Source organism: the organism of the source record quoted next, unplaced genomic scaffold, assembly GCF_019419815.1.
Source record: "Pyrus x bretschneideri cultivar Hongxiangsu unplaced genomic scaffold, Pyrus_bretschneideri_v1 Contig57, whole genome shotgun sequence".
Taxonomy (NCBI): Eukaryota; Viridiplantae; Streptophyta; class Magnoliopsida; order Rosales; family Rosaceae; genus Pyrus; species Pyrus x bretschneideri.
In genome coordinates this window covers 1,938,694-1,966,093 of record NW_025999795.1, presented here as the reverse complement: position 1 = coordinate 1,966,093, position 27,400 = coordinate 1,938,694, and the positions used below count along the sequence as shown (strand labels likewise).

The 27,400-nt window shown below is 38.9% G+C and overlaps 5 protein-coding genes across 9 annotated transcripts; 3 read left to right on the top strand and 2 right to left on the bottom strand.

The window, feature by feature from the left end:
* Positions 1–1,112: 1,112 nt before the first annotated feature.
* Positions 1,113–5,195, top strand: LOC103943377 (rab GTPase-activating protein 22). Of its 3 annotated transcripts, XM_009353670.3 has the most exons (6): positions 1,113–1,547; positions 1,646–1,795; positions 2,579–2,714; positions 2,840–2,889; positions 3,422–3,475; positions 3,619–5,195. In XM_009353670.3, the coding sequence occupies exons 1-6, from the start codon at positions 1,408–1,410 to the stop codon at positions 4,835–4,837; spliced, it is 1,749 nt and encodes a 582-aa protein (XP_009351945.2). In that variant the 5' UTR covers positions 1,113–1,407; the 3' UTR covers positions 4,838–5,195. The 3 variants fall into 3 exon arrangements, with proteins under 3 accessions (XP_009351945.2, XP_009351944.2, XP_009351943.2); XM_009353669.3 differs by lacking the exon at positions 1,646–1,795; XM_009353668.3 differs by having other exon boundaries at positions 1,405–1,795.
* A 1,247-nt stretch (positions 5,196–6,442) lies between these two features.
* Positions 6,443–8,069, bottom strand: LOC103943376 (cytochrome b5). The gene is made up of 4 exons (XM_048571133.1): positions 7,922–8,069; positions 7,502–7,594; positions 6,993–7,059; positions 6,443–6,905 (listed from the first exon to the last, which is right to left on the bottom strand). Exons 2-4 carry the CDS (start codon positions 7,586–7,588, stop codon positions 6,655–6,657), a joined length of 405 nt encoding a protein of 134 aa, XP_048427090.1. The 5' UTR covers positions 7,589–7,594; positions 7,922–8,069; the 3' UTR covers positions 6,443–6,654.
* A 2,977-nt stretch (positions 8,070–11,046) lies between these two features.
* LOC103943375 (metal-nicotianamine transporter YSL3) lies at positions 11,047–14,778 on the bottom strand. Of its 3 annotated transcripts, none has more exons than XM_048571131.1 (8): positions 14,248–14,778; positions 13,664–14,058; positions 13,396–13,568; positions 13,106–13,203; positions 12,877–13,011; positions 12,601–12,772; positions 12,370–12,484; positions 11,047–12,235 (listed from the first exon to the last, which is right to left on the bottom strand). In XM_048571131.1, the coding sequence occupies exons 2-8, from the start codon at positions 14,037–14,039 to the stop codon at positions 11,307–11,309; spliced, it is 1,998 nt and encodes a 665-aa protein (XP_048427088.1). In that variant the 5' UTR covers positions 14,040–14,058; positions 14,248–14,778; the 3' UTR covers positions 11,047–11,306. The 3 variants fall into 3 exon arrangements, with proteins under 3 accessions (XP_048427088.1, XP_048427087.1, XP_009351940.2); XM_048571130.1 differs by having other exon boundaries at positions 12,601–12,790; positions 13,664–14,053; positions 14,248–14,771; XM_009353665.3 differs by having other exon boundaries at positions 12,601–12,790; positions 14,248–14,768.
* A 2,850-nt stretch (positions 14,779–17,628) lies between these two features.
* LOC103943374 (outer mitochondrial transmembrane helix translocase) lies at positions 17,629–20,531 on the top strand. Its single transcript, XM_018646500.2, has 5 exons — positions 17,629–17,832; positions 18,238–18,538; positions 19,166–19,324; positions 19,472–19,767; positions 19,877–20,531. The coding sequence occupies exons 1-5, from the start codon at positions 17,629–17,631 to the stop codon at positions 20,102–20,104; spliced, it is 1,188 nt and encodes a 395-aa protein (XP_018502016.1). The 3' UTR covers positions 20,105–20,531.
* A 3,112-nt stretch (positions 20,532–23,643) lies between these two features.
* LOC103943379 (AAA-ATPase At2g46620-like) lies at positions 23,644–25,799 on the top strand. The gene has a single exon (XM_009353672.3). The coding sequence runs from the start codon at positions 24,077–24,079 to the stop codon at positions 25,547–25,549; it is 1,473 nt and encodes a 490-aa protein (XP_009351947.2). The 5' UTR covers positions 23,644–24,076; the 3' UTR covers positions 25,550–25,799.
* The last annotated feature ends 1,601 nt before the right edge of the window (positions 25,800–27,400 follow it).

Here is a 27,400-nt window from a genome sequence, read left to right as displayed (position 1 = left end):
GAGGTGGTGGTGGTGGCTATGGTCAGGGTAATGAAATGGAGAATGTGGTTGTGGTGGTGGTGGCGGCGATAGTTGTGTGAGATGATGGTAATGGTGGCAATGGTGATGGCCGCAATGGTGGGACGGTGGAGGTGGTGATGACCATGGTGGTAGGGTTATGGCGATGCATAATATGATGGCGTCGGAGGTACAAGTTGTGGTGGTCATGCTGATACAGTGGAGGTTATGGTAGTGTACTTACAAAACATATTTTCTTCTTGATAATTCTCTCATAAGCATTTTTGTTATAGGTGTTTTTATTAGAAACACGCTAAAATTCATAAAAAAAATCAAAGTGCTTCTACTAAAAATGCTTTTATAAATTAGAAACATTTGTACATAACGCAGTTACAAGTGTTTTTACTGGTCATGAAAACCCTTATAATCATTAAAGAAGTAGTCCAAACAAACAATTAATACAAGAAATGATATTCTTAATGTACTCATATCATTTAGTTATTAAATTAAATAAGTCAAATGAGAATGAGAAAATAGACAAGTATAAAAGAAGATAACCGAGACGCATAAATCATTTCCTCTTAATTAACAAAGGAGTAATATCATATCATGCATCCAATTGCCTAATTCTCCATCTCACATGATTAGGTTAATTAGTCATATAATCCCTAAATATAATAAAGTGACAAGAGACCTAATACAATTAACAAATAGAAATGCTTGATTAGTATACAATACCTAATGTTGAACACAAATTAGGAAACGCTTGACCTACCCTCAGAAAAAAAAACAAAAGGAAATGCTTGACCTAGAATTTGTAAGCTAATGAAAAATGAGAAATGCTAGGAGACTTATTTAAATTGAGATTATTCATACTTTTTCTATTAATTCACAGTTCAATGTTATTTTTCATGTCAATATTATAAAATATTATATCAAAATATACATCAGAGCGAATTTACGAAAAATCATATTTTTGAACGAGGCGATTGGCATTTCTCATAAAAAAATTAGGGATTGTGGTTAGGATTTTCACACACTTTGTTTTTTCTCAACTCTTCCACTTAACTCTCTTTCTCACTCCTTATAAAAATGGTGTCTACTCTCCTACTCTCTAGACTCTAGAGAGAGATAGACTCACACTCTAGAGAGAGAGAGAGAGAGAGAGAGAGAAAAAGACTTCCAAAGTAAAACAAAGCAAAAATCCAAACCAAAGCAGTTGCCTTTCCCAATTCAATATTTCATTCATCCATTCATTCATCCACACTTGCAGTTTTTCAGTTGGGGGTAAAATTATTAAATTTAAAATCCCCAATTCATCCCAACCTCCCCCTGTCCTTGCTCTCCCACAAGAAGCAGCAGCTGCAGCAGATCACAAGGGCATTTCTGTCATTTACGACCCTTACTCACATGATCGCCTCCGGCTCCGGAAACGCCTTCATCTCCGGCGGAGGCGGGTTATGGTCGGCGGCGCCGTCGTACGTGACCGTCGGCGTCACGGCCTTGGCTGGGCTCGCGGTGGTCGTGGCCGTGTTCTGCACTGCCACTAGGTAAAGAAATAAAAAAAAAAGGCTCTGAAATTTCTCAAAAAAGCTCTGGAATTTCTGAAAAACGCAAACCCTAGGACAAAAATTCACTGATAGATGAGAGCTCTACGACGAACTCACACTTCGTCGTCGCCTTCGAGTTCGAATTCATCTCCTTCTTCGTCTTCGTCGTCGTCTTCGTGGATTTATTTGCGTTCGGTTCTGTTAGTCGTGTCATCTTCTTCACCAGCTCATTGTTCATCCTCTGATCGGTGAGTCTCTCTCTCTCTCTTTCACCAAAGCTTTTCTTTTTAGTTTCCGCTCTTAGATCCCGATCTCGGGGAGCTTCAAGTTCATGTTTTTAGTACCAATTTTAGCTCAGTTCCACTGCTTTAATGGCGTTTTCTCGTCAATTCGTTCTTTCGGGTCACCTTCTTCATTCGCATTTTGGTCCTCCTTGGAAATTGATACTCTTTCAGTTGCTTAAAAAATTGTGGGTTCGATGTGTTGGGCAAGCCACATTGGTGGTTTCATTTGCGTATCGATTTGCTTCTAGAAGATTTGTGTTGTTTTTGTCTCATGGGTCCAGTCAAATTAGGATTTTTATGTTTTAATATGATAAGTGTTTGAAGTTTGTATTTTAAGCTGCAACTGAGCAACAATGCAGTGGTTTAATAAGTCATAACGAATTAGGTTTTACTAATCTTCTCAACAGATAGATGGATTGAAATGTTTTGGATATTCAAAGTCAATTGTTTAAGCTGCAAAGCTATTGCATTAATCGGCATTTTAATCCCTGTTGAGAATTTTCGCTAGCAAGTTGATTTGCTTAGACTTGGCCCTTCGAGGCAGCGTCCGTAGATTATCCAGACTTTTGAAATGATCCATTATTCTGCTCACTTATGGCAAGACTGTTTCTTTTATATGAAGGGTTCAACTTTTAGGATGTTTTTATTGGCCTAACATTTTCGTTCATTTAGGCATTAATATTTTTCATACAGCTGATGCTTCCTTAATCTTACCATTACTAATTGCGCGTATTGTTTTATTTTCAGGGTTCGTCTTAAGTCGCCTTGGTCCCGCAGGAAAAGAAAACATGCCCTTTCACCTCAGCATTGGAGGCTTTTCTTTACGCCTGATGGAAAGCTTCGAGATGGTGGAGTTAAGTTGGTGAAGAAAGTTCGCAGTGGGGTGAGTCGCCGTCATATTCGTATTATACTTTTTGTGTTCAGAATGGTCTAACGTCTAATTTTTTTATGTATTCATTTCATGCTTCCATCATTGACGTTATTCATCTTAAATTTTTTTGAATGCAGGGTGTTGATCCAAGTATTAGGGCAGAAGTTTGGCCATTCCTCCTTGGAGTGTAAGCATGTCCAACACCTCTTTTAAGTTTTTAACTAAAATATTGCTGCATTAATACCTTGCATCTCTGAGATAGACCTCGCTATGTGATATTTTGGCTTCACCATCAGGTGTTTTGGTGTATCGTTCCTAGCAGAGGATTTTATGCTCTTTCCCTCCTATTCGTCTAGATTATTGCTTCTAGATGTCTCATTAGGTCCAAATCAAACATAATGACTGCTAGATACATGAGCTTTTATTTAGGTCTGGTTCTGGGTTAGGAGCAGCTCATTTTAGGCTTAGACCTGACATTTTGTGCTTTCGAACACTTCGTTGTGTAGTCAATGTGGAGTTAAAGTTTCAAGAAAGTATTTTTTTTTTTTTCCTCCACATAAGAAGTGTAATGCGATTCCTTCTGAGTTGATGGCATGAGTTTTTGAAATAAAATCTGACCACTATACTGATTCCTGTTCTGCATATACATTAAAATGTTGTTTTCGGGAAGTGATGAAACCATTCGTACATATGTTGACTGGATTTCTCTGTCTCAACAGCTATGAATTAAACAGTTCAAAAGAAGAAAGAGATGTAGTAAGATCTCAGAAAAGGTACTAATGCCAAGTCCATATAGTTTCTTTTGTAGCTTTATGTTGCATAAGTTGAATAAATTCTATCCAGTTTAGTAATTCTCTGTTTCTTATCCATTGGCCTTGCTAAATTTATGGTACATTGTTTGAATATTTTGTTGCAGAAAGGAATATGAGAAACTCCGCAGACAGTGCCGCCGACTCACAAAGCGTGAAAATGATAGCTCTAAGTTGAATGGGGATGGTTGTAGATTCACCCATGATACAGATTCTCCCAGCTCTGAGGATGTGGTTAGCGCCAGGGAATCCCTTTCTAGTGAAGATAAGATACCAGATGCTGAATACTCAGATGACCCTTCTAGTACGTTGTTGGATGGAGATGATGATGGTTCAAGAGAAAACACAAATGCGGATGCCAAAGACTCTGACTCATTTGACTCGGACTCCTCTGAAGAACCTGAGGTGATTCAGGCTTTCCCCTCATGTGAAGGGAGGGAAGAAAATGATCCTGATGTGACTTCCAAGGATGAATCTTCTCCCTTGAGGACGGAAGTCCAATCAAAACTAAACAGAGAGGATTTTGCCACATGGCAGCGGATCATACGCCTTGACGCAATACGAACTAATTCGGATTGGATTCCGCACTCCCCATCTCAAGCTGAAGTGTCACACGATAGGGCATCACGTTCTGCTGAGGCTGTTGGGTTGAAAGATTACAGTCACTTGGAGCCTTGCAGAATTTTCCATGCTGCTAGACTAGTTGCTATTCTTGAAGCATATGCACTCTATGATCCCGAAATTGGTTACTGCCAGGGTATGAGTGACCTGCTTTCTCCTATAGCTGCTGTAATAACAGAGGATCATGAGGCTTTCTGGTGTTTTGTCGGTTTCATGAAGAAGGCTCGACATAATTTTAGGCTTGATGAGGTAGGGATCCGAAAGCAGTTGAGTATCGTTTCTAAGATTATCAAATGTAAGGACTCCCACCTATACAGGCACTTGGAGAAGCTCCAGGCGGAGGATTGCTTTTTTGTTTATCGGATGGTGGTTGTGCTATTTAGGAGAGAGTTGACATTCGAACAGACAGTATGCCTATGGGAGGTAATGTGGGCGGATCAAGCAGCCATTAGGGCAGGGATCGGAAAATCTGCGTGGAGCAGGATAAGGCAACGAGCCCCACCAACAGACGATTTGTTACTTTTTGCAATCGCAGCTTCCGTATTGCAGAAGAGGAAACTGATAATCGAAAAGTATAGCAGCATGGATGAGATTATCCGGGAGTGCAACAGCATGTCCGGGCAACTTGATATATGGAAGCTCCTCGACGATGCACATGACTTGGTGGTAAACCTCCATGACAAGATAGAGACATCTTTCTCATGACTGCATGTATCGGTAGCATAGTTCGTTATCATGGTTGTTTCCCGGAATTCGGTTATTCGGAGCATCCAAAATAAGCACGTCGGGAGCTCACTCCAATCAGACTATCGGAGGCAGTGCTGATCAATTTTACCACTTTCTTCAAGCCTGCTTAAAAGTGGTGGTGTCAAACGTTGAAAAGATTAATTATTTAGATTTATCTGCGTTGTATTCTTCTCTGTTTTACCGCGTGATTCCATGGTTTGCAGGTAAAACTCCTGTATGAGTATTCCATGTGTTCCCAAATCGTCCAATTTAGAAATAACACTGTTTGTTGCTTATCAAAAAGAAATAATTTTTTTTTGGTTTCTTTTTGGAAAAATATAACCACGCCCACGAGTTATAGGTCGCCTTGTTCCTCCTAAACTGCCCTTCAAAGTTGAGGAGCCTTGCTAAAGGTTATCCCTGTTTATTTACGTCTTTTGATGAAAGATGGAGATAATTCCACCCTGCCAACGTGGGTTAGTTGAATTGGTCTTTTCGCCAGACCAAGGTATAGGTTCGAGTTGAGGAGGAGGTGAAGGTTTGGGGGACGGGGTTGGTGACGGGAGAAGGGGTGGCTTGGGTGGGCAAGGGGGAGGTGATGGGGGATGGGAGAACGGGGTGCTCGGGTGGGGAGGGTTTTCTGTGTTTTTTTTTTTTTTTTTTATACTTTTCTTTAATTAATTATTTTAATATTTTAAATTTTTTATTAAGTGTTTAGCCACGTGACACAAATTTAGCAGCCACATTAGCACAAACGGGGACTTCATATTTGCCACGTAATCATTTAACGGTTAACTTAACAATTTTTTTAACAATTGTATGAAATTGAAATAAAATAATAAATAAATGTATGAAATTGAAATGTTTTAAAGATGCACGAGGTTGCAATCGACCTCAAACCTGATGGGTAAAATGTAATTTACCCTGTATTTAAATGTAACCTAGTTTTTTTAATTCTTATAAAACTAACCAAAATTTATGTTCACTTAATTACCCTTGGACTAAAACTCTCTATTTCTCTCAACATTGTGATTTTTTTACCATGAACCTCATCTCCATTGTTGAAACACCAGGGTCCAAGCACCGCCACATTACTCTGTTTTCTCTACTCAAAAGCAATTAAACCAAAGGATTAGCACACCAATCACTTGGCCAAACGAGTGCCACTTTTTTCTTACCACAACCCTGCACGGAACGCCCTTCACCACACGAGTTTCACGATTGCCCTCCGAACCGTAATAGAGTAGTCATTAAGCGGTGTGCAAGTGTGACCCCGAGCGTAAAATTCAATAATTGATATGGAGATGAGGGGTTTAGAGAGGAGAAATACCGGAGTTTTTCTATGGATTCGTTTTATCATGCGGTCCTGGAGTTTTATCAATACGCGATCTCTAAAATGGCTAATATTCCCACAATTTCCCGCAGCGTCCAGGACCACACGATAGAACGAATCCACTGAAAAGGTAAAACGTCATAAACAAAACCTGCGACATTGACACCAGCACACACTGGTCTCAAATGCAACACACAACAATTGCCTTTGTGAAATCAGCAACAAATAATGAACAGGAATTCATATGGAAATAATAACAAGAAGAACAATCCTTTAATTTAAGATCAACCATTGTACAATCTGTCAATCACCTTATAACCAAAAAGACGCTAGAAACCAACCGACGGACCGACCCTCGGATGAACAATGACGGAAACCAAGAACAACATAACTGAAACGAGCAATTGCAAAATCTTGATGAATAACTAATCCTTACAAGCGGATATACTGAAATAGAAAGACTCTAATCTTTCTTGGTATAGTGACGGACAACGAAGGCCAACCCCAAGATTAAAAGCGGAACCAGAAACTGTAAAATCTTGATAACAAATTCGGATGTCTTGTCAGGATTGTATCGACCTTGTGGTGGTGGAATGTAAGTCCGTTTCAATGGGACAGTTGACTGATCAACCTCACCAATGTAGTACTTCTCCATCATCTCTCTGGCTGAATCACTGTGACCAACATCTTCGAAATCATTTGTTGCATCTTTCCCTACAGTTTTCAAACAAAATTAGTCTCATAAACCCTACTGCCTTGCAGGTTGAGAAAAAGGATATTAGTATTAAACGAATGCCTTACCAGTTGCAGATAGAAGAACTTCATCGCCTCCGGGATGATCATCCATGAATGGTGTCACATCATACACCTGAAAATTGATATTCCAAACCATCGGTAAATCAGCCTATTCTAACTATCAGAGTTTTTGCCGCAGCTAGCAGATTTAGTTTTAAGCATGAGATCTAAACTCCATACAATCTTGGTTTATGATTTGTACAAATAACACCTTGAAACACAGGGAAGCGATTTTGCTCTTCCCTACGCATTTGCCTTTTTCTAGTCATTGGATTGAATAAACCAAAATCATATCAAGGAACTGAAACAAGGCGACCACTGAGGAGTGGCACCGTGACGAACACGACCACATTGACATGCAAAAATCTAATAGTCAAATTCTGTGTAGGGGGCAATTTTCTCATATTCCTAGATTTTCTCAGCAACCAAACAAAGGATAAATCAATCAATCAATCAACTGGGAACCGAATTTTACAGTACAAGAAGCAAATATCCAATCAAGATAAAGATCTGACCTTCCCGGCAACAATCAGCCAGCAATCTTTGGTTTTGTTGTGCTTCGCTACCTCTTCAAATACGTGAACTTTTGGATCTGAAGCCATCTTTCACTGCCACCATGGTCCATGCACAAATCACCAAAAACGTTAAAACCCACATAAATTGTGCACCAAATCCGAGAAATTTCATCAAAAAACAGCTTCTACCAATCCCAAAAACTAAAATTTTGAAAAACCAATTAAAACCCACAAAAATTTATGCACCAAAGCCTCGAAATTTCAACAAAAACAGCTTCCACCAATCACAGAAAACAAAATTCTGAAATACCGATCAAAACCCATGAAGGATTGAACACAAATTCAAAAACAAATACGAAAAATTAACAAGAGAGAGACCGTGAATTGAAGAACAAAGATTGATGAAGAATTGGGACTCACCTGCGAGAGAGAGTAGGCTCTGCGACTGCGAGTTGAAGAATTGCTGCTTTGTTTTCTCAGAGTAGGAAGTCAGCAATTTGATTTAGGGAGCCGTATACGGACGAGATCCTGTGGATTCCCAAAACGCCCTTCGAATTCAGGACAATTACGCACTTATTATCAAGAACTTATATAATTTTTAAAAGGGTAAACATGTCTCGTCGCGAACGGCACCGAAAAACCCGCGCCCACCGCTTTCCGCCTACCAACGAAAACTAAAAATCACACGGAAGCAAATTCCCAAACGTTTTTAATTTTTCAATTTTTGGTATGAACATTTCTAATACTTATGTCCACGTGACAACTTTTAATTAATGTGTGATATTATTTAAATGAAAAGTTCAATGAAAGAGGTTTTTCGAAACTTTTAATTAATCAAAAGTTATTAACTACCTTTATTTAATACAAAGAGCTTAAACTTTAATAAAACAAATACTGACGCGTAAAACCACGCATCACATTACACACATACACACTCTCTCTCACTCAAACGTTGAACCTCTTTATCTCTTTCCTTCCTTCGCATATTCCCATCAAATTTTTTCTATCCTTTCACCTCAACCATCCACATCAAATTTATTTGTTTTTTTTTTTCACCTCACTCCATAAACAATTTATTTTTTATTTTATTATTTGTTTATTTGACTATCCTTTCAATTTTTTTAGAACAAACTAAGTAATAATATTATAAGATCAAAAATAAAGAAAATTTTCAGTATTCAGTTTTTTAAACATTAATATTGTCACTATTTCTTAAACAGAACATTGATTGCTTCTTAAATTTGAACACTATTTCTTAAACTGAACATTGACTACTTCTTAAACTGAACACTATTTCTTATATTAAACATTGACAACTTCTTAAACTAAACAATATTTCTTAAACTAACCATTGACTATTTCTTAAACGGGACATTAATACTGTCACTACTTCTTAAACTGAACATTGACTATTTCGTAAACTGAACAATAACTATTTCTTAAACTGAATGCTAGTATTATTACTATTTTGTGAACTAAACACTAACTATTTCTTAAACCGAACACCTTGTAAACTAAACACTAATTATTTCTTAAACCTAACACTAGTACTATCACTGTTTATTAACACCAAGTAATAGTACTATCACTATTTCGTAAATTAAGCACTGACTATTTCTTAAACCAAACACTAGTATTATCACTATTTTGGAAATTAGTACTGTCACTATTTCGTAAACTAAACATTGACTATTTCTTAAACCAAAAACTAGCTATTTCGTAAACTAAATACTGACTATTTCTTAAAATCGAACACTAGCACTATCACTGTTTTTTAAACTGAACATTGACTATTTTATAAACTGAACACTAAAAGGTTCAAAATTTGAAGCTCTCTTCTCATTATCATATAGATCACTGTCAATAATATTTATATTCTGACAGAGTTAGAATAATGAATTTCACATTCCTATTTGTTCTTTAACATTTCTTCGAACAATTTATTTGATTTTCCTTTAATTTATTCAATACAAAATTAACAACAAAAACATAAATGAAAGATTAGAAAAGCTAATGTGCTTTCATTGAGGATCATAATCTAATTTTTTTTTTATTTTTAGGTTTTAGTTGGTTAGGGTTAAAATTAATAAAGAATTCCATAATTTGAACATGGGGTGATGATGAAATGCTACCACGTGTAGGGCTAAGTGGTAGTCATGTATTGATGTCAGCAATATTTTTTTTTTCCTCAAATTTCTCTCTTCCTCTAAAATTTTTTGGGGTTTATTGATGTCAGTTTGAATGGATTTGGTTGGCATTATCTTCTCTCTACCCTCACGGTCTCTCTCTCTCTAAATTGTTTTTGGGGTTTGTTGATGTTAGTTTGAATGGATTTGGTTGGCATTCTCTTCTCTCTACCCTCACAATCTCTCTTTCTTTGAACCTTTTCCTTCCCAATGAAATATTAAAAAAGTAATGTGTGTTGCTTTTGCGTTTGTTGAATTGGTAGATGCTTGCTTTTGCACTGCTTGTGTGCACACGCGCTTTGGGTTGAATAAGTTTTTGTTTTTTTTGTTTTTTTATCTCTTGTCTTTATCATTAAATAAAAGTTATTATGTGACTTTTGGTTAAAACTTAAAGTTTTGAAACAATTTTTATTAGTTGTCCTTATTTAAATACACGATTTTTTATGCTAGAAAAACACACGAGGGTGGCCAAAGAAGGTTGAAACCAGCTCCCGACTTGGAGTTGGCTCACAGCCACCAGGCATCAAAGGCCTAGTCTTCAGCCTGTTTGGATATGGTTTTGTAGGATATAATTTTACTTATTCACTTTTGCTGAAAGCGCTTCTGTTAAAAGTGTTTTTAAAATGATTGAAATCGCTTTTGGTGCAAAAGTTTTTAGAATTAATCCTTAGTAAAAAGACAAATGAATCTTGGAACTGAGTTAGTATGAAGCAGCTTTTTTAGAAGATCTCTGGTTGTTCAAAAAGTTATGTTAAACAAGTATGAATAAAAAGCACTTCAAGTGCTTTTGGAACCTAAAAATATTTTCTCTAAAAGTATTTTCAGTCATTTTAAAAGTACTTCCAAACCAGCCATATAATGCTTATCTAGAAAGCACTAAAATTTGCTTAGTGCTTATCTAGAAAGCACTAAAATTATAATCCTTATAATTGCTTACAGAAAGCACTAAAAAGTCGAAAAGTTGAACTTAAGTTTTCACCTTTGGGGGTGCTGGCAAACCAAGCAGAAAACAATATCAGCTCTATCAGTCATTGACACACATCGGTGGTGGTGGTCCAAGAATGGATATGTCTTGTATCTCATGTGTGAACTTCTTAAACCATGCATCTTTCACCGGCTCCAACCTTATCGTCACAATCGGCACAAAGACAGAAAACCGTAAGCGATACAGTAAACGCGGGTTAAGCTAGTTGACCAATACAATGTTATCAACCCTTGCTTTCGACGAGTCATGGTAAAGTTATAAGACGAAGACTCAATATATAGGATCATTCGGACCAAGGTATAAAAGAGATAAATATGAAGAAGATAACCCCGTATATATCTAGGTGGATACTGTAGTAGTCTACGACGTAAGGATGAAGAAGAAGGTGCAATCTCATAAGGGAAAATGCAGATACAATATGGCAAATGCGGGTTAAGCCAGCTGATCAAGACAGTGTACCGTCATCTACTATGCTAATGCTACATTACTTTATGTATTACCTGAAATTACATATCAGGAAACTAAACTCTTATCATTAATTCCCCTATACTGTGCTGAACCTGCACCTGCAGAAATTACCTACTGCTACTGTACTTGAAAAACACAACTACGAGTCTACGGTGCAAACTCAGCTCTACTTATTTGCCAAGAAGTTCATGCAGATGGGAGGTTGAACCTTGGCCAATGCAAGAATCGACGAAGGGAGAATCCACAACCCGTCTCCACATATCAAACCGGAAGCGACTGCCGGAACCATTAAACTTGCCTTGTTGTTTTTCAGCTTGTGCCAGACGAACACAACCAAACTCCCCATGCACATATCAATTGCAAAGTACGCTCCAACGAGGAATGGGACAGCCATTGCCATTGGAAGCGGAACGTATTTCCCGATTTTCGTAGGAGCAAGATCTCTCAGCAGATTAGTTGCTATGGCAAATGAGAAAAAACCATAACACAGCTGCAAGCAATGCTGGGGCAGGGCAGAGAAGCCTTCAACGCCGAGAATTGCCATGTTTCTGTATATGATGGCGTAAGGGGCTTTGTATTCACCGTCTGGATCCCCAATGTTAAAGGCCTTGTAGAAGAGGAAAAATGTAAGAGGAGCTACCACACAGCCTATGGCCGTTCCAATAGCCTGGCTTAAAATCATTGATCGAGGAGACGTGAGAGTGAGATGAGCAGTCTTTAAGTCGTGCATCAGATCGGAGGAGATAGAAACTATTGATTTGATCAGACCACAGCCTACAAGTCCAGCAACAACACCATCGTTTTTCCCAGCTACGGCAGCAAGCACAAAGAGAGCCACTTTCCCGTAGTTATAAGCCATGTTCATGTCAGTTAGACCCGCACCATAAGCATTGCAGAAGCTTAGAGAGGGGGCAATTAGGTAGGCTACGACTACATAATACCATTTCAGTTGAGGAAACATAAGCGGGATGATAATGATGGAGATGACAGAGAACAAGGTGTACCCTACGCAAGCTACCCAAACAGGAATGTTATCTCTTATGAAGACTTCATTTCGTCGAAGATCATCAACAGTCACATTCTTGTCATTTGAAGCTGCATGAGAGAGATAGTTTATTGATGTTACTCAAATTGTTTCATTTCGCACACGAAGCATAAACCATGCAAGATGTTACTCAAATTGTTTCATTTAGAACACGAAGCATAAACCATGCAAAGTCGCGCACTACCTGTTTTAAGGTTCTTGTTCATCATTTTCATGTGGATGTTTGAGCCAGTAAAATATAGTATCTTGAGAAAATTGTACAGCCCGTCTCCTAGTATCAGGGAAATGGAAATGAAAACCTGTAGCAAAACGAAGATACCCGAAACTCAATTGCCTAATACTTGAATCCAAAAATCTCTATGACAAAATCAGTAAGAATCTGGTTAAGAAATGGAATTGAATGTCTAGTCCACACCTTGTAACCGTTTAGACTCTTCATACTACTTTCTGATAAAGTTGCAGGAAACCACTCTCCCTTAAGACCCCTTATCAATGGCCACATTACTCCCCAAGAGAGTATGGCGCCGAGAAGCAAAGATAAGTTCACGAGATGAGAACAGATCATTCCTGCTCCTATATAAGTCATACTGAAATCAAAGTAAAATCTGCAAAATTCAATTTATGCAATCAATGACGAGAGAAGGATCAATCATGACAAGCAGAAGGAAAATGAAAGACACAAAGCACGCACGAATTTCTCCAAGCGGTCAATCCAAATGTTGGAAACTGAGCGAATCCGCATTGCTCCCCTCCAGAATAAAACCACTGAAAGAAACCCCACAAGAAACTAACTGAAAAGAATTTCATGAACCCGTGAACCTGCTGTCTGCGAGAAGAACCTCAACATGTTAAGAGTTCTTTCAAACTCAAGTCCTATTTAGTCTTAAACCGAAGATTAAGTCATATAAACGGATGCCTACTTAGCCATCTTGTCACCCTTTGGAGTATGGAACCCGTTAATAAGGACAGCAGTAGCAGTTCCGCTCGGGTATGCTAATTTATAGTCTATTATCATGATCTGCAAAACAACCCAAACTGCATTTCTAAACCCCTTTCGGAATCAATAACTTTGTCAATTTCAAACACACAAGCAATCTCAACCTCTTTCTCAATAATTTAGCAGTTCAGAAACATAACCCAATTTACCTTTTCACTCCCTCAAACAAACCTTTTTCTGCTATCGAAAGTTAGACAGGACGAAAGAACTTACCTTTCTGAGAGGAACCAAAGCCAGCAGCCCAACAAAACTACTAACAAATAGAAAACCAGTCATCCAACCAATCGCTGGTTCCTTGGTGCTCCCGGGAGTGTTCCCCTCAGTATCAACCCCAACTTGCTCGTAAGTCTTTCGGTTTAGACCCAACAGATACGAACCAAAACCACCTGCAATGCCACATATTTCAGCAAAACCCCATATGAATATTATGAAACCGAATCATCAACATGAAAAAAATAACAAAAGCAGAAATTTTTCTGACCTCCAACAGCAATGCTATAACACGCAACTGCACAAGTTTGAATTATTGTATTCTCCTGCCTGGTGAAGGGAGTTGATACAACTCCAGCCTTTTGAAGCAGCTTAGTCCATGACCGGATGAACACGAAAGCGAGAAGTGCAGCCGAAACATTGAGATTGGGAACCAAACCAGTGGTGAGGTTCAACTTCATCACTATAACACTGTAAATTACCCCAATAACTACGCTGGCTACGAGTCCCCGGACTGTAATCTGCCTTCTCCATGGGACTATTCTGTTCAAATCCTCCTGTGGCTCACATCCATTCTCTTCAATCCCATGTCCATTAACTGTCTCAAACGTCTCAATCTCTCCGTTTTCGCCATTTGTGTTCCCCATTTGGTCTAAAAACCCTTCGCTGATCAGATAGAGTCAAATGAAAGGGAGAGAGAGAGAGAGAGAAAGAGAGAGAGAGAGTAGAATTTAGAAAATTTGATGATACGAACATGTTTTCTCAAGACCATTTCAGTCAAAAAATCAAAGAACTAATCTGATAGCTGAAATGAAATAAACACAGAAGAACACAAAAACCCATCAACGATATTACCTCAACTTTCTCTTCTTGTTCTTCGATCGAGAGCTGGAAATTTCAGAAATTTACAAATGGCGTATCCGCAGACGAACCCTTTTCTCAATCTGCAATCTGATATCGTCCAGATTGCTTATTGCATTGAGAGAGAGGGTTGACTCGCAAGAACCCACCAAAAAGATCAAAACTTTACAGAGAAAACGGAAAGAAAGAAAAAGCCCCACGAATCCACTGCCACGCTGTTGTTTGTGCCGAGAATTTGAGGAGTGGCTAGTGGCTGCCACACGCCAAAAATATTTATAATTCGATTGGAAAAAGCAGAAGCAGAAACTCAGAGGAAAAGTCGTCGTCTCTGCATGTACTGCAATGAAGTACTAAACATGCTTTTGTAGTACATGACATCAACTTTCGATCCACCCCACTCAAACCGAAAAACAAAGAAGAAGCTGTTTTTCCTTAACGACTGCTTTTACGAGTGTGACTCAAACACGGCGCACTCGGTTGGGAAAAGACTGAGCTTTTCTTATACTCCCCACAAATTAATAAATAAAAAGAGAAATGAAATGCCAACGATATCGGCTCGTTTGCTAAGATTTCTGTCTTGTGCGTTTAGTATTTATGTGAACGGAAGTAGATTCTTTTCAGATCTTTTTTATTAAGGTCATTGGATTAAGTGATTCCGATATTTGAAATTTCATTCAACGGTATATCTGTTTTGATTTTTTAATAACTATAATAATTTTGAATCGTTGAATGAAATTTCAAAAATCTGAATCACTTAATCCAATGATGAGGATGAAAGAGATCCGAAGAACGAAAGGCCGTAATTCGAGATAAGGGAATATTGATTTCGTGTCTCAGCGCAATTCTTCGCACTCAAATGTCATAGTATGAAAAAATACAAAACAAAAAGACTTAAAAGGTGAGGTCAACAACTACATGATGCAGAGGACCACAAAACCCGATAGCGGGCGGGTGCAGCTCCTTGGACGGGGTGGGTTGTCATTTACCAAAAATAGTTTATTATTTTCAATCAATTTACAACCATTAGTCTAGTCAATTTATCTGCATTGATTAAAAGCTCGTTTGAATATACTTTTAAAATGATTGAAAATAAAAATATTTTTGGAACTAATTCTTAGTAAAAATGTAAGTAAATTCTGAAAAAACACTTAAAGTGTTTCTTGAAATAAATACATAATTGATGCTTATTGCAAGAATCACTTTAGGTGCTTTTGGAACAAAAAAAATTCATAGCCATTGAAAAGTTGCTTAGAGATTCAACTAATATTGGTAAACAACTTGTAAACCTACGGGGTAACACCATATAATATTATGATTGTTAATGGCGCAAAGAGCATGGCTAACGAGGCACATTCTTTCTTTTTCTTTGATTTTTAACTTACTAATTTGATTATAAATTTATTTCACTCATCTATCGACAATCAACTACGATTGATAAAAATACAATTTTTCAAATTGTATGATCCGGAAATTTGACGTTGTTTTTCAATGGAGATGTAATACATGACGTGGTAGTTGAGTCATTTTGTTACATCCCGGCCCGGGGCGGATCACTTCCCGGGCCCACTTCACCACCGTAGCACGATATTGTCCGCTTTGGGCCCCAACCACACATTCACAGTTTTGTTTCTGGGAACTCACACGAGAACTTCCCGATGGGTCACCCATCCTGGGAATGCTCTCGCGCGCTACTCGCTTAACTTCGGAGTTCCTATGGAACCCGAAGCCAGTGAGCTCCCAAAAGGCCTCGTGCTAGGTAGGGATGAGAATATACATTTAAGGATCACTCCCCTGGGTGATGTGGGATGTCACAATCCACCCCCCTTAAGGGCCCGATGTCTTCGTCGGCACACACGTGACCAGGGTTAGACTCTGATACCAAATTGTCACATCCCCGCCCGGGGCGGATCACTTCCCAGGCCCACTCCACCACTGTAGCACGATATTATCCGCTTTGGGCCCCGACCATGCCTTCACGGTTTTGTTTCTGGGAACTCACACGAGAACTTCTCGATGGGTAACCCATTCTGGGAATGCTCTCGCGCGCTACTCGCTTAATTTTGGAGTTCCTATGGAACTCGAAGCCAGTGAGCTCCCAAAAGGCCTCGTGCTAGGTAGGGATGGGAATATATATTTAAGGATCACTCCCCTTGGTGATGTGGGATGTCACACATTTGACTCCTTATTCTCTACCTCACTTTAATTTAACATCCATATTCAATTTGTTATATCATCAATCAAATAAATTTTGACATGTTATATTTGACATCTCTTTTTTTTTTTTTTTGGTAAAGACCACAAAGTGTCTCCAAACTCGAAGGGTGGGACTAATCTCCGCTCGAGATTCGGCTTGCCTCTGGTAAGTGCTCTCAATTGGTTTTGAACCCCTGCTGGAAAGGCATCAGGGAATCTCCCAACATAAGGTGGCATTTGCCAACCGCACTGCATCTTGTGGTTATTTTGATGTCTCATTTGGAAATGTTTGATAGATGATAGTTTGGATTCTTTGGAATTGGATCTATTTTTTTAGCAACCATTCAAATTTTAACCAAATACTTAATGAAATTCCGTTTTGTTTCGTCTGCTACTTGAATTCTACTTGGAATTTTGGAAAGCAGGAATCTTCATGTTCAAGTTATTTATATATGTACGTTCATTTTCGCAAAATCTAGCAGTGTCACATTCCCATTTTGTTCTTCCTATTTATAAAAAGAGAAAAGAAACTAAGAAACAAATTAGTCTAGCTTTAGCGACTTCAGAGCAGTTATAATAAAGAATTTGTACTAACAGGAGGCTCCGTAAGCTATTGAACGTCTACCTCGCTATTTAAATCCAACTTGACTAACACGTCAGCTGTAAAATTGCGCCCTTTATGAACATGCTGCAAATTGCATCTCCAAATCTCTTGATCAAATTTACAAGCCTTTTACACAACTTATTATACGTAAAGTACCTCTCGATTTTATTTGACTTAATAAAGAGAGTCCGTAAATATTGGTTAGATCAGTTAATCAAGTCAGTGCACCCAAATTCACACTCACCTTCTCCCACATAATATAGTTTAAAACATCGTCTTGTCCAAAAAAATACGAAGAGTCATGGGCCAACCCATAAGACATTTATTACACCTCCAAAACGCGAACCCAAATCTCATCGGCCCGTACTTGAAACTCCCACGAAAAGCCAACGGCCACAAACGATATTCCCAGCTTGTTTGCCACGCAGAGCAAGAAATACCCAAATAAAAAGTAGAAACCTTTCTTCCAATCCACACCCCTGTTCCTTAAATCCAATTCCTAATTTGCTATAATTTGCAAAGGGGCTCTGGAAATTGGGAATTAATTCGACTTTGTGAATTCTGCAGTACAATTTCAAATGGGGGGTTCACGGGAGAGGGAGACCAAGTTCCTGCAGGAACTGGTACTGTACGCGGCGAGCGCGGCGTTGAGTAGCTTGGTTTTGTTCGTGGGGCTCCGGTATCTTGATCCGAACCGGGAAACGTCTAAGAAGGCGATGGAGCACAAGAAGGAAATCGCCAAGCGACTCGGCCGACCGCTTATTAACACCAACACTTATGAGGTAAAGAGACGCCATTTCCGGCTTCTGGGTTGTCCTTAACTTGCTGTTTCGTGGATTTTATTTCATTTTTGGAAATAATCAATTTTTTTTTTGGATAATAGTGATCTGGGTTTTTGTAATATGTGGATTTTGAGGTGGTACTTTGAGAGGTGATGAATTTTGATGTTTATTTTGTTGGGTTTTAGAGGGTTTTTGGTGCAGTTTCCTTGAAATATAGGCGTTTTTGCTGTTTTCCTTCCTGCATTATGGTGCAATCGGTTTGATTTTTTGTTAATACTTCGTATGTGAGTGAAATTATTTGAATTACTACAGGGACATCCAATAAAATTGGAATGATACTTTTTGATTTCGTGACTTATCCAATAAAATTGGATAGAGTAATGCTGATATAGTATTCGTAATCAGGATGTTATAGCCGGCGATGTTATAAACCCCGACCACATTGAAGTAGAATTTGGATCTATTGGAGGACTAGATGCTATAAAGGAAGCCTTGTATGAACTAGTGATCCTTCCACTACGGAGGCCTGATTTATTTTCCCACGGGAAGCTCCTTGGTCCACAAAAAGGTGTCTTGCTGTATGGACCGCCGGGTACTGGAAAGACTATGCTTGCCAAAGCTATTGCAAAGGAGTCTGGAGCTGTTTTCATCAATCTCAGGATATCAAATCTGATGAGCAAATGGTTTGGTGATGCACAAAAGCTCGGTGAGTGATATCAAATCTGATGTGCAAATATTCAAATAGGATCTTCTACTGTCTCTTCTCAAGTAGATTATGCATGTTTTATAACCAGTATCTTTCCTCTCTGATTCTTTTTCTATGGTTCTGGATCATACAATATCTTTTACTTCTCTATTTTGGCGATATATTTGTTAGCACTGTACGATTGTGAAGTATAGGAAGGGAAGGGAGTGTGCTAGATGAATATAGGCCCTTTTTTATACGAGAGATAACTTCATGTAAGCTTTGATGTGATAGCTTTCATACTTTTATGCGTCTCACGACTTACTCAACTACCCATGAAGCAACTATATCCATGCCTTTAGGAGTTAGGACTTTTTTAGGTCTTGTTCCTAATAAATCAAGTAAGCAAACTAATTCGATACTTATGCCACTGGGAATCAAAATGGCCTGGTGTATAAAAGCAATTATTTTGCGATCTTACTAGTTGATTGAGAAGGGTGAACTCTTATTTTTCTTTCAAGGAAAAGGTCATGCATATTTGTTGCTTTTACCTCAAGAGTTGCAATTATGCTAGTGTCCTACAAGGATTTTGAAGTTTTTGTAGTTTTCATATCAACTGTGCTTAGCATGTTAATTTGTCTTCTGCAGTTGCTGCTGTGTTTAGCTTGGCTTATAAACTCCAGCCTGCTATCATCTTTATTGATGAGGTTGATAGTTTCTTGGGTCAGCGCCGAACTACAGATCACGAGGCATTGACAAACATGAAAACTGAGTTCATGGCTTTATGGGATGGCTTTACTACAGATCGTAAGTTTTTTTTCTCCTCTCTAAATAGGAATTTTGTTCTTCTTTTCCTTAGGAAAAGAAAGCATTTGCGGTCAGTCATCAGTGAAATGCTAGACAATTATTCCTTGGATAAGGCATTTGGTTTGATATTTTATGTTGTTCATGCAGAGAACGCTCGAGTTATGGTTCTTGCTGCTACTAATCGTCCGTCAGAACTTGATGAAGCAATACTTCGGCGTCTTTCTCAGGCCTTTGAGATTGGGATGCCCGATAAAAGGGAGAGGGCTCAGATACTAAAGGTGATTTTGAAGGGTGAGAGGGTTGAAGAGAATATTGATTATGATCGTTTAGCCGTCTTGTCTGAGGGTTACACAGGTTCGGATCTACTTGAGCTTTGCAAGAAAGCAGCATATTGTCCTATCAGAGACCTACTAAATGAAGAAAAGACCGGAAAGAAATCTTCTGTGAGTATATGTGGCATTTTCCTTGTTTATCTTTGCAGTTTCAGCTCTAGTTAATAGGCTTGCGGGTTTTGTTTGTACTGAGAGTGTTGGTCTCTGCTGCTTTCTTCAGGCACCAAGGCCATTAACCCAGTTAGATTTGGAGAATGTTCTCGCAACTTCCAAACATACAAAGGTTGCTGCAAATGACTATACTGGGTTGTTCTCATCACAATCATCACCAGGGTGGTCGAGGGATAGCGAGACTGGTGATTATCCAGTTCAAGCTGCAATTACTGAGCTTACAAAAAACGTGGTTTCCAAAATCTTGAATATTCAACCCGATGCACAGGACCCTTGAAATCCCTACCTCCACTCCAGCCACAAGTCTCCACAGGTGGGGGGAATCTTGGGCTTCAACGGGTATATCCCCATGTGTGTATGGAACTCTTATACATAACGGGATGAGTGCTAATATTCACACAGGGTATTCCCCCGGCAACACCCCAGTGTTTCTCCTGCCGGTGACATGTTATATTCAACGCCGTCAGACTTGTGGCAGTAGGAGCCTCCTCGATTATCTTCGATTAGGTTTACAATACATATGTTCTTAGTATTCACGTAGTTCCATCTTTTTGAATGGTGCCTAAGATCATATTGTGATTTAGCAAGCGACGTAGATTATTGGATATGAAGGAGCTGTTTTGTATCGACGTTCGGACCATTGTCTTGTTATAAACCTTTCTTACTCTGTAAACGTTGTTGAGAGTGGGTGGTTTTGTTTGACATTCGACATTTGCCTTCCAAATTTTGGTTTGCTCTTGTTCCAACTTCTCTCAAGCCATATATGCTCAACTGTTCAGCAAGGGTACCTTCAACCCTAAACTAACTCTCGTAGGGAAATGCTAGGTTTAGTCGTGTGCTCGGTGGATCCTGACCAGTCATGCTCATCGGATTCATAAACAAAGCAACGATATACTACTTTGTGCACCATCATTCGATATGTGAGGTCGCTTGAGCATTAAGTTACTCGGACTAGTAGGGCGCCTTATCCACTATCAAGATTAACGGGAGGGCAACTATACTTACAACAATGATGTACTAAAAGGAAGGGATTTAACTTACAGATGAAGAGATATACTACTAAACTCGTGTTAGTGGCCTTGCGTGGCGATTAACAGTGTATTTCTCACATGGTGAGCAAGTTGCCTGAGCTACCAGAATGATTAGGACCATCACCAAGGACAGCTGGAAGTAGGGCAGTTGGTTTCATATAAGGGCGAATCATTACCCCTTTCAAGTTTGCGTGCGTTCCCTGAGAGTCCCTCTCATGCTTTTACTCTAAATCCAAGGCCCACAATTTTTCCGCCAGAAAGCTGCAACAGCTTGATAAGGTGGTATAATAAAGGAAGAACGCGGTTTTAGCCGTTCTTGACAATCATAAGCGCTTCTGATTATATGTGGTAGAATAATTTAGAAGTAATTGTAGTTCATCAAAACGTCTTAAAGACGCAACGTATTTTTATTAAGAGCACCTTAAGGTATTTATATTCTATCTAGCGAAATAATTTATAAGTACTGTGTTTGTTATAAATGGTGAAAAATTATTTCAAGGAAATTGACTGACGATATCTAAGGAAAACCGCCCTACGAAACGAGCCACAAATGTCAGCAAAGTAAGACGTCCGAATCAATAATTTGTTAATTTCCTTTGGATTCCAATAATTTTATGATACTAGTTTAGTACATTAGCGTCCACAAAACAAACATGACATTAGCTAGTGGTTTTGGCTCTCCTAATTATTGTACGACACAATTTGTTAAAGAATGCAATCTCGCGTCAAAGGTTTGACACAATATATTACTTATATACAATTTGTCGACGAATGTAATCTCACGTCAGATATTTGACAAAATATATGACAACTTGTATTGAATGGTTTCACTTAAATTGTACCGATGCATTTTGATAAAAACTAAGCATCTAGTGTGTTGTGCATGTGATTAAGTTGAGACAGTTTCGATATAATTAGTGGTAATCTGATAATTAAATAAATAAACCCATTGCATTATTGCATAATTGCATTAGTTATTTCCCTGCACTCACGTAAGTAAGCACCGTATGTTTGACAACTAATTTATTAATTAACATTACATGTTGAAAGTGAATATCCTGTTTGAAGCTAGATAAATGAAGATTAAACAATAATTAACAGGTCGCAGTTGGTGAGCAAAACCATTCTTTGACTACGTGCTCACTGTGGGACATAGAAAACATAGCTCACACACGAGGAACGATGCTTGACAACTCAAGAATGAGCGTGAATTTCTATACTCAAATTTTTTTTTTTATGTTTGAATCACATAGTTTTGTATTTATGAATAGAAACGCTCATATTATGAATCATTTAGATCTCTGCAAAAATGAAGATTATCTAGTTAATTTATTGTAACAAATACATAGACAGTTCATAATGCTGTTGCCAAATTCATTCATCTTTTTTTATGCAATTTTATGACTAAATGTCCTTTGTAAAGTGATTTATATTATGAATGGTTTTGATCATAAACATAAAATTCTATGAATCAGCAACAAACAACTTTAGGTAGGAACTCGTACTTGTAATCTCATTCTTTGAGTAGTCAAGTATTATTTACACGCAAGAGGAATAAGTATTTACATTAAACAACTTCATTATCATTACGGAGGCCCGTACAAAAATGACATATAAGTTTTTTTATACATAACAGTGCATTATTAAACTAAAATACTATAGTAACGGTGAATACACATTTCACGCAAGTCGCCCTACGAAAAAGGAAGCCATGAAAGGTCAGTTTTACATCAGCATGCAGCAGCTGGTTCAAGTAAAGTCATATATATAGTAATCAAGCTTGCAATAATGTGTGTGTTTTCTTTTCCGATGGTTTCCTTTGTCATTTATATAAAGTCACGAATATAACGAGCAGATTCATCAAAGGCTGCACAGCATCCCACCGTGTGCCTGCTCGCTCTGACTATTCCCCCGGTTAATAGCTACGCAGCACAGCACCCTACCACGGCCCGAAACCATTAATTGATTAGACTTCTTCACTAGTTCTAATCCGTGAACGGAGAGAATACATTTTGTTGCGGTATTTCAAGTTAATTACTTATGTTATGTGTTTTAACTATGTCTTGATTATGACTAGCAGTGTTAGCAGCACTAATTGAGCGGATTAGTTCAATATATTTTGTCACTATCTATACCTAATGCACGACCCGCGAGCATAATCTTGTAGATTTTTCAGCATGACTATGCATTGTCATGTGTTTTAAATGTGTCTTGGAGTCTTGACCATTTCTAAGGTCATTAGCAACACCACCCAAGCCCATAATACTTAATTTGCGTCATTGTAACATTATTTCAAATCAATTAAAAATGGTCACATATTTTAAAATCATTCTTACTTCTCAGTGTAAGGGTGTAATAAAAAAAATTCCGACATGGTATGAAAGTGATAAATCTAAAAAGCTAAGGGCTCGTCTAGAAATATTTTTGAAATGGCTGAAAGCATCTTTGTTAAAAATGATTTTGAACAAATCTTTAATAAAATGACAAGTGAATTATGAAAAAATATTTTATTACTTCATACTCGTGGAAAAGTGCCTTCAATCAATTTAAAAAAAAAACAAAAAGATTCCATTAAAATTCAACGTCGTTGGTCAAAAATCAAGTGCCAATAAATTGGTTGGGTTTGGTCAATTTAATGAAATTGAATAAAATGGGGGCACATGTGAATAGTCCTCTAAAATAATTAAATAAAATATTAGAGAGAATGAGCCCCTGGTCGTTGGTCATCGTTTCACAGCCAAAGACAAACAATACAATCCACATTTCTTCTCCTTCTCTACGTACACGCCCGCTGTTGCTCTTTTTATTGACCCAACTCACCCAACTTTAATTTGCCGGCTCAAGCCGTCTCCATACATTGTTCCCCCAACCCAAACCCATTAAATTCCTCCTCCAAATATCATTCTCAATCTCCACCCATCACCTCCACTCCTCTCTCTCTTTGATTTCATCACACCAAATTTAGCCTCGCATTCAGCTGATTTGAGCATCGAAGGCTCTTTAGTTAGTAACATGCCATCCACCTTCGTCCACGAAGTCATTGCGTTATTATCAATGCAAAATCTAAGCTAGAATCTCCGTCAATTTGTTTAAGTACTCCATACGTAACTAACTTAAGCATCGGAGGCTCTTCAACGACTACTGCTAGCACGTTGGGTGCTACAATCCTTACCGTGGTGGGCTAGCTAGCTCGATTTCGGGTTAATTGTTCGTTTATCATGGGCGGATTCATGGCATTTTTCTATTTCTTGCTGTTTGCTGTTTCTTTGGTTCTGGTTCTGCGGTTCATGTCCAAAACATCTCTGGTTCACAAATTGACAAAATTATGGCAATCCTTGGCGGACCGGTTCAGAGTCTACCAGTTTTACAAAATCCCGCAGTTCAACGAGCACTTCCAGGAGAACCAGCTCTACGGCAAGATCTCCGTCTACCTCGACTCCCTCCCTTCCATCGAGGATTCCGATTTCACCAACCTCTTCACCGGCGCCAAATCCAATGACATCGTCTTCCGGCACGACGCCAACAACTCCGCCGTCCACGACACCTTCCTCAGCGCCAAGCTCTCTTGGACTATTCAGAAATCCCAGTCCGACGGAATCCGGTCCTTTGTTTTGAAAATCAATCGGTCCGACAAGCGCCGCGTGTTCCGCCAGTACTTCCAACACATTCTTACCGTCGCCGATGAAATCGAGCAGCGGAACAGAGATATCAAGCTGTACATGAACCTCTCGTGTGAAAACGAACGGTGGCGATCGGTTCCGTTCATGCACCCCGCCACCTTCGACACCGTCGTGATGGACGCCGAGCTGAAGAATAAAGTCCGCTCCGATCTTGAGAATTTCTCGAAATCGAAGCAGTATTATCACCGACTAGGCCGAGTTTGGAAGCGGAGCTTTTTGCTCTACGGCCCCTCCGGCACCGGAAAAACCAGCTTCGTCGCCGCCATGGCGAGGTTCTTAGGCTACGACGTGTACGACGTCGACATGTCCAAAGTCGCCGATGACTCCGATTTGAAAATGCTTCTCCTCCAAACGACGCCGAAGTCGCTGATCGTGGTGGAGGATCTGGACCGTTTCTTGGCGGAGAAATCCACGGCTGTGAGCTTGTCCGGGCTGTTGAATTTTTTGGACGGGATAGTGTCGTCGTGCGGTGAGGAGCGCGTCTTGGTTTTCACGATGAACGGTAAGGATCAGGTGGACCAGTTGGTTTTGAGGCCGGGTCGGGTCGATGTCCACATCCATTTTCCACTCTGCGATTTTTCCGCTTTCAAGAGCTTGGCCAGCACTTACCTCGGGCTCAAGGAACACAAGCTATTCCAGCAGGTGGAGGAGATTTTCCACGGAGGAGCGAGTCTGAGCCCAGCGGCGATCGGCGAGATTATGATTTCGAATCGGAGCTCGCCGAGTCGGGCTTTGAAGTCGGTTATCTCGGCGTTGCAGACGAATGTGGATAGTATGAAGGGAGCGAACAAAGTCGGGCAAACGTTGTCAAATAGTTCGTCAGGTCGGTCCGTCGACGAGTCGGGCGAACCCAGCGCCGTTTTTTGCCAGGAAAGTATTCACACGGTGAGGGAGTTCAGGAAATTGTACGGTCTTTTGAGAATGGGGAGTCGGAGGAAGGAAGAGCCGCCGTTGGATTCGAGTTCCGCGGAGAAGTTGGATGGTTTGCGGCATGAAAGGGTGAAATTGTAATTTCATAGTGTTATATATTTTTTGAAATTCAGTTATTTAGTCCGGTTGTAAAATGAACAAAGATTAGCTACTAAAAAATAAGTAAGAACTCTCAAAATTCACCGTGTTCGAATCACAGAATTTTGTGCTTACTGATAAGAGCCGTTCATATTATAAATCACATTATTAAGGTCTGTAAAATGAATTAAAACTAAGTATGTTTATAGTCAATCTATTCTAACCAGTATATTGACGGTTTATATTGCTTTTACTAATTTTGTTGATCTATTTTTTATACAATTTGATGACTAAACGATTTTAATTATAATTGATTTTTTTGCAGAAACGATATTTATAAAGTGATTTATACTACGAATGGTTTTAATATAAATACGAAATTCTATAAATTGACAACGAACAATTTTGAGTATGAACTCGTACTCATTATTTAAGTAGCCATGTATAATTCTTGTAAAATAACATTAGGACGATGAATACAATTTTTTTTTTTTTTTTCTGTAATATTGTTTTCTTAATTCAAACAATGAGGAAACGTGAAAATTTCGATTTGACTTGGTTAAGCTCGTGTTGTCGACCCGTTTTATGGACAATGGTCCTTATTTTTTTTTATGCGCCTACTATTTTGACAAATCAGAGTTATGACTTTTTGTTAAGTGAGGTTTTCCTGAAGAGCAAGTTCAGCGGGAAGAGTAGCCCGATGGACCAACACAAGAACAGGGGCAAATCGCCCTAGTGATCAAGTCCAACCTATGGAGAGATTTTTCAGTGTAATTGTCATATGAGGTAATACATCATGTGTTCCTATATAAATGGTGAGATATGTGTGTTAAAAGATTAATAACTTAAAAATTAAAAATTTCTACCACTTAAATAAAAACACGTGGTGTAGCATCCGTGTTCCGGTCACAACTAAAAATTTCTCCAACCCATGTTGGCGATTGCGCAGGAGGGGGCCTGAGGGAGAGGCCCAACATGAGTCAATGGCCCGAGAGCCCGAGGGCCCAGTGATGCAAGGCTCACGTCTTGGGGACATCAGTCACGTTAAAAAATTAATAAAAATATAAAATATAAAAAATCCGAAAAAAATTAAAATTAAAAATAAAAAAACTAATAAAAAATTTATAAAATTAAAATAAAAAAAAATCAATTCGGCCGTTTCATTCCCCAGCTTTGTCTCCACTGCCACCGTGTCGCACTCGATCCTCGACCTTCGACCACTCCACCTCCCGTGCGCCTTCTTCTTCTTTCTCTCCGACTTTGAATTCAACGGTTTCTCATCGGAGTTTGTCGCCAAGATTGGGTTTGGAAGCTTGGATTGCCTGCTTCGACGACACTATGTCTCACAGTGCACCGATGGTGCATGCAAGACCACATTCGCGTTCCACATGTTCCATAGATTCGACATATAAGGTTTTGAGGTTAAATTACTCAAGGAAATGGTGGTGATGGTGGCTAGTTTGCCACTGTACTAGAGAGAGAGAGAGTTTGCGAAGTGAGGGAACTTCCTGGAACCAAATGCATGTTAGGTGGCTTATTCACAAGTATAGCCGTCTTGCATGTATGACAGGTGGAACTTGGAAATCTAATGACACACACATAGACATATATATATATATATATGTTTTCATTCCAACGAGTTCACCCAAGGAAAATGATAGGTGATATAAGCTCAACCTTTTGGGTACAAAGTCAATCTCAACTCCTATATTGTTTTTGTTTATTGAATTTCATAACCATCCATTAATCTATCTTTCAAATTCTGCTATATAAAAAAAAATTACATAACTAAATCATAGTCTAAAAAAATCGCATAACTAAATGACACGTGGTACAACTAGACCGATTAAAAAT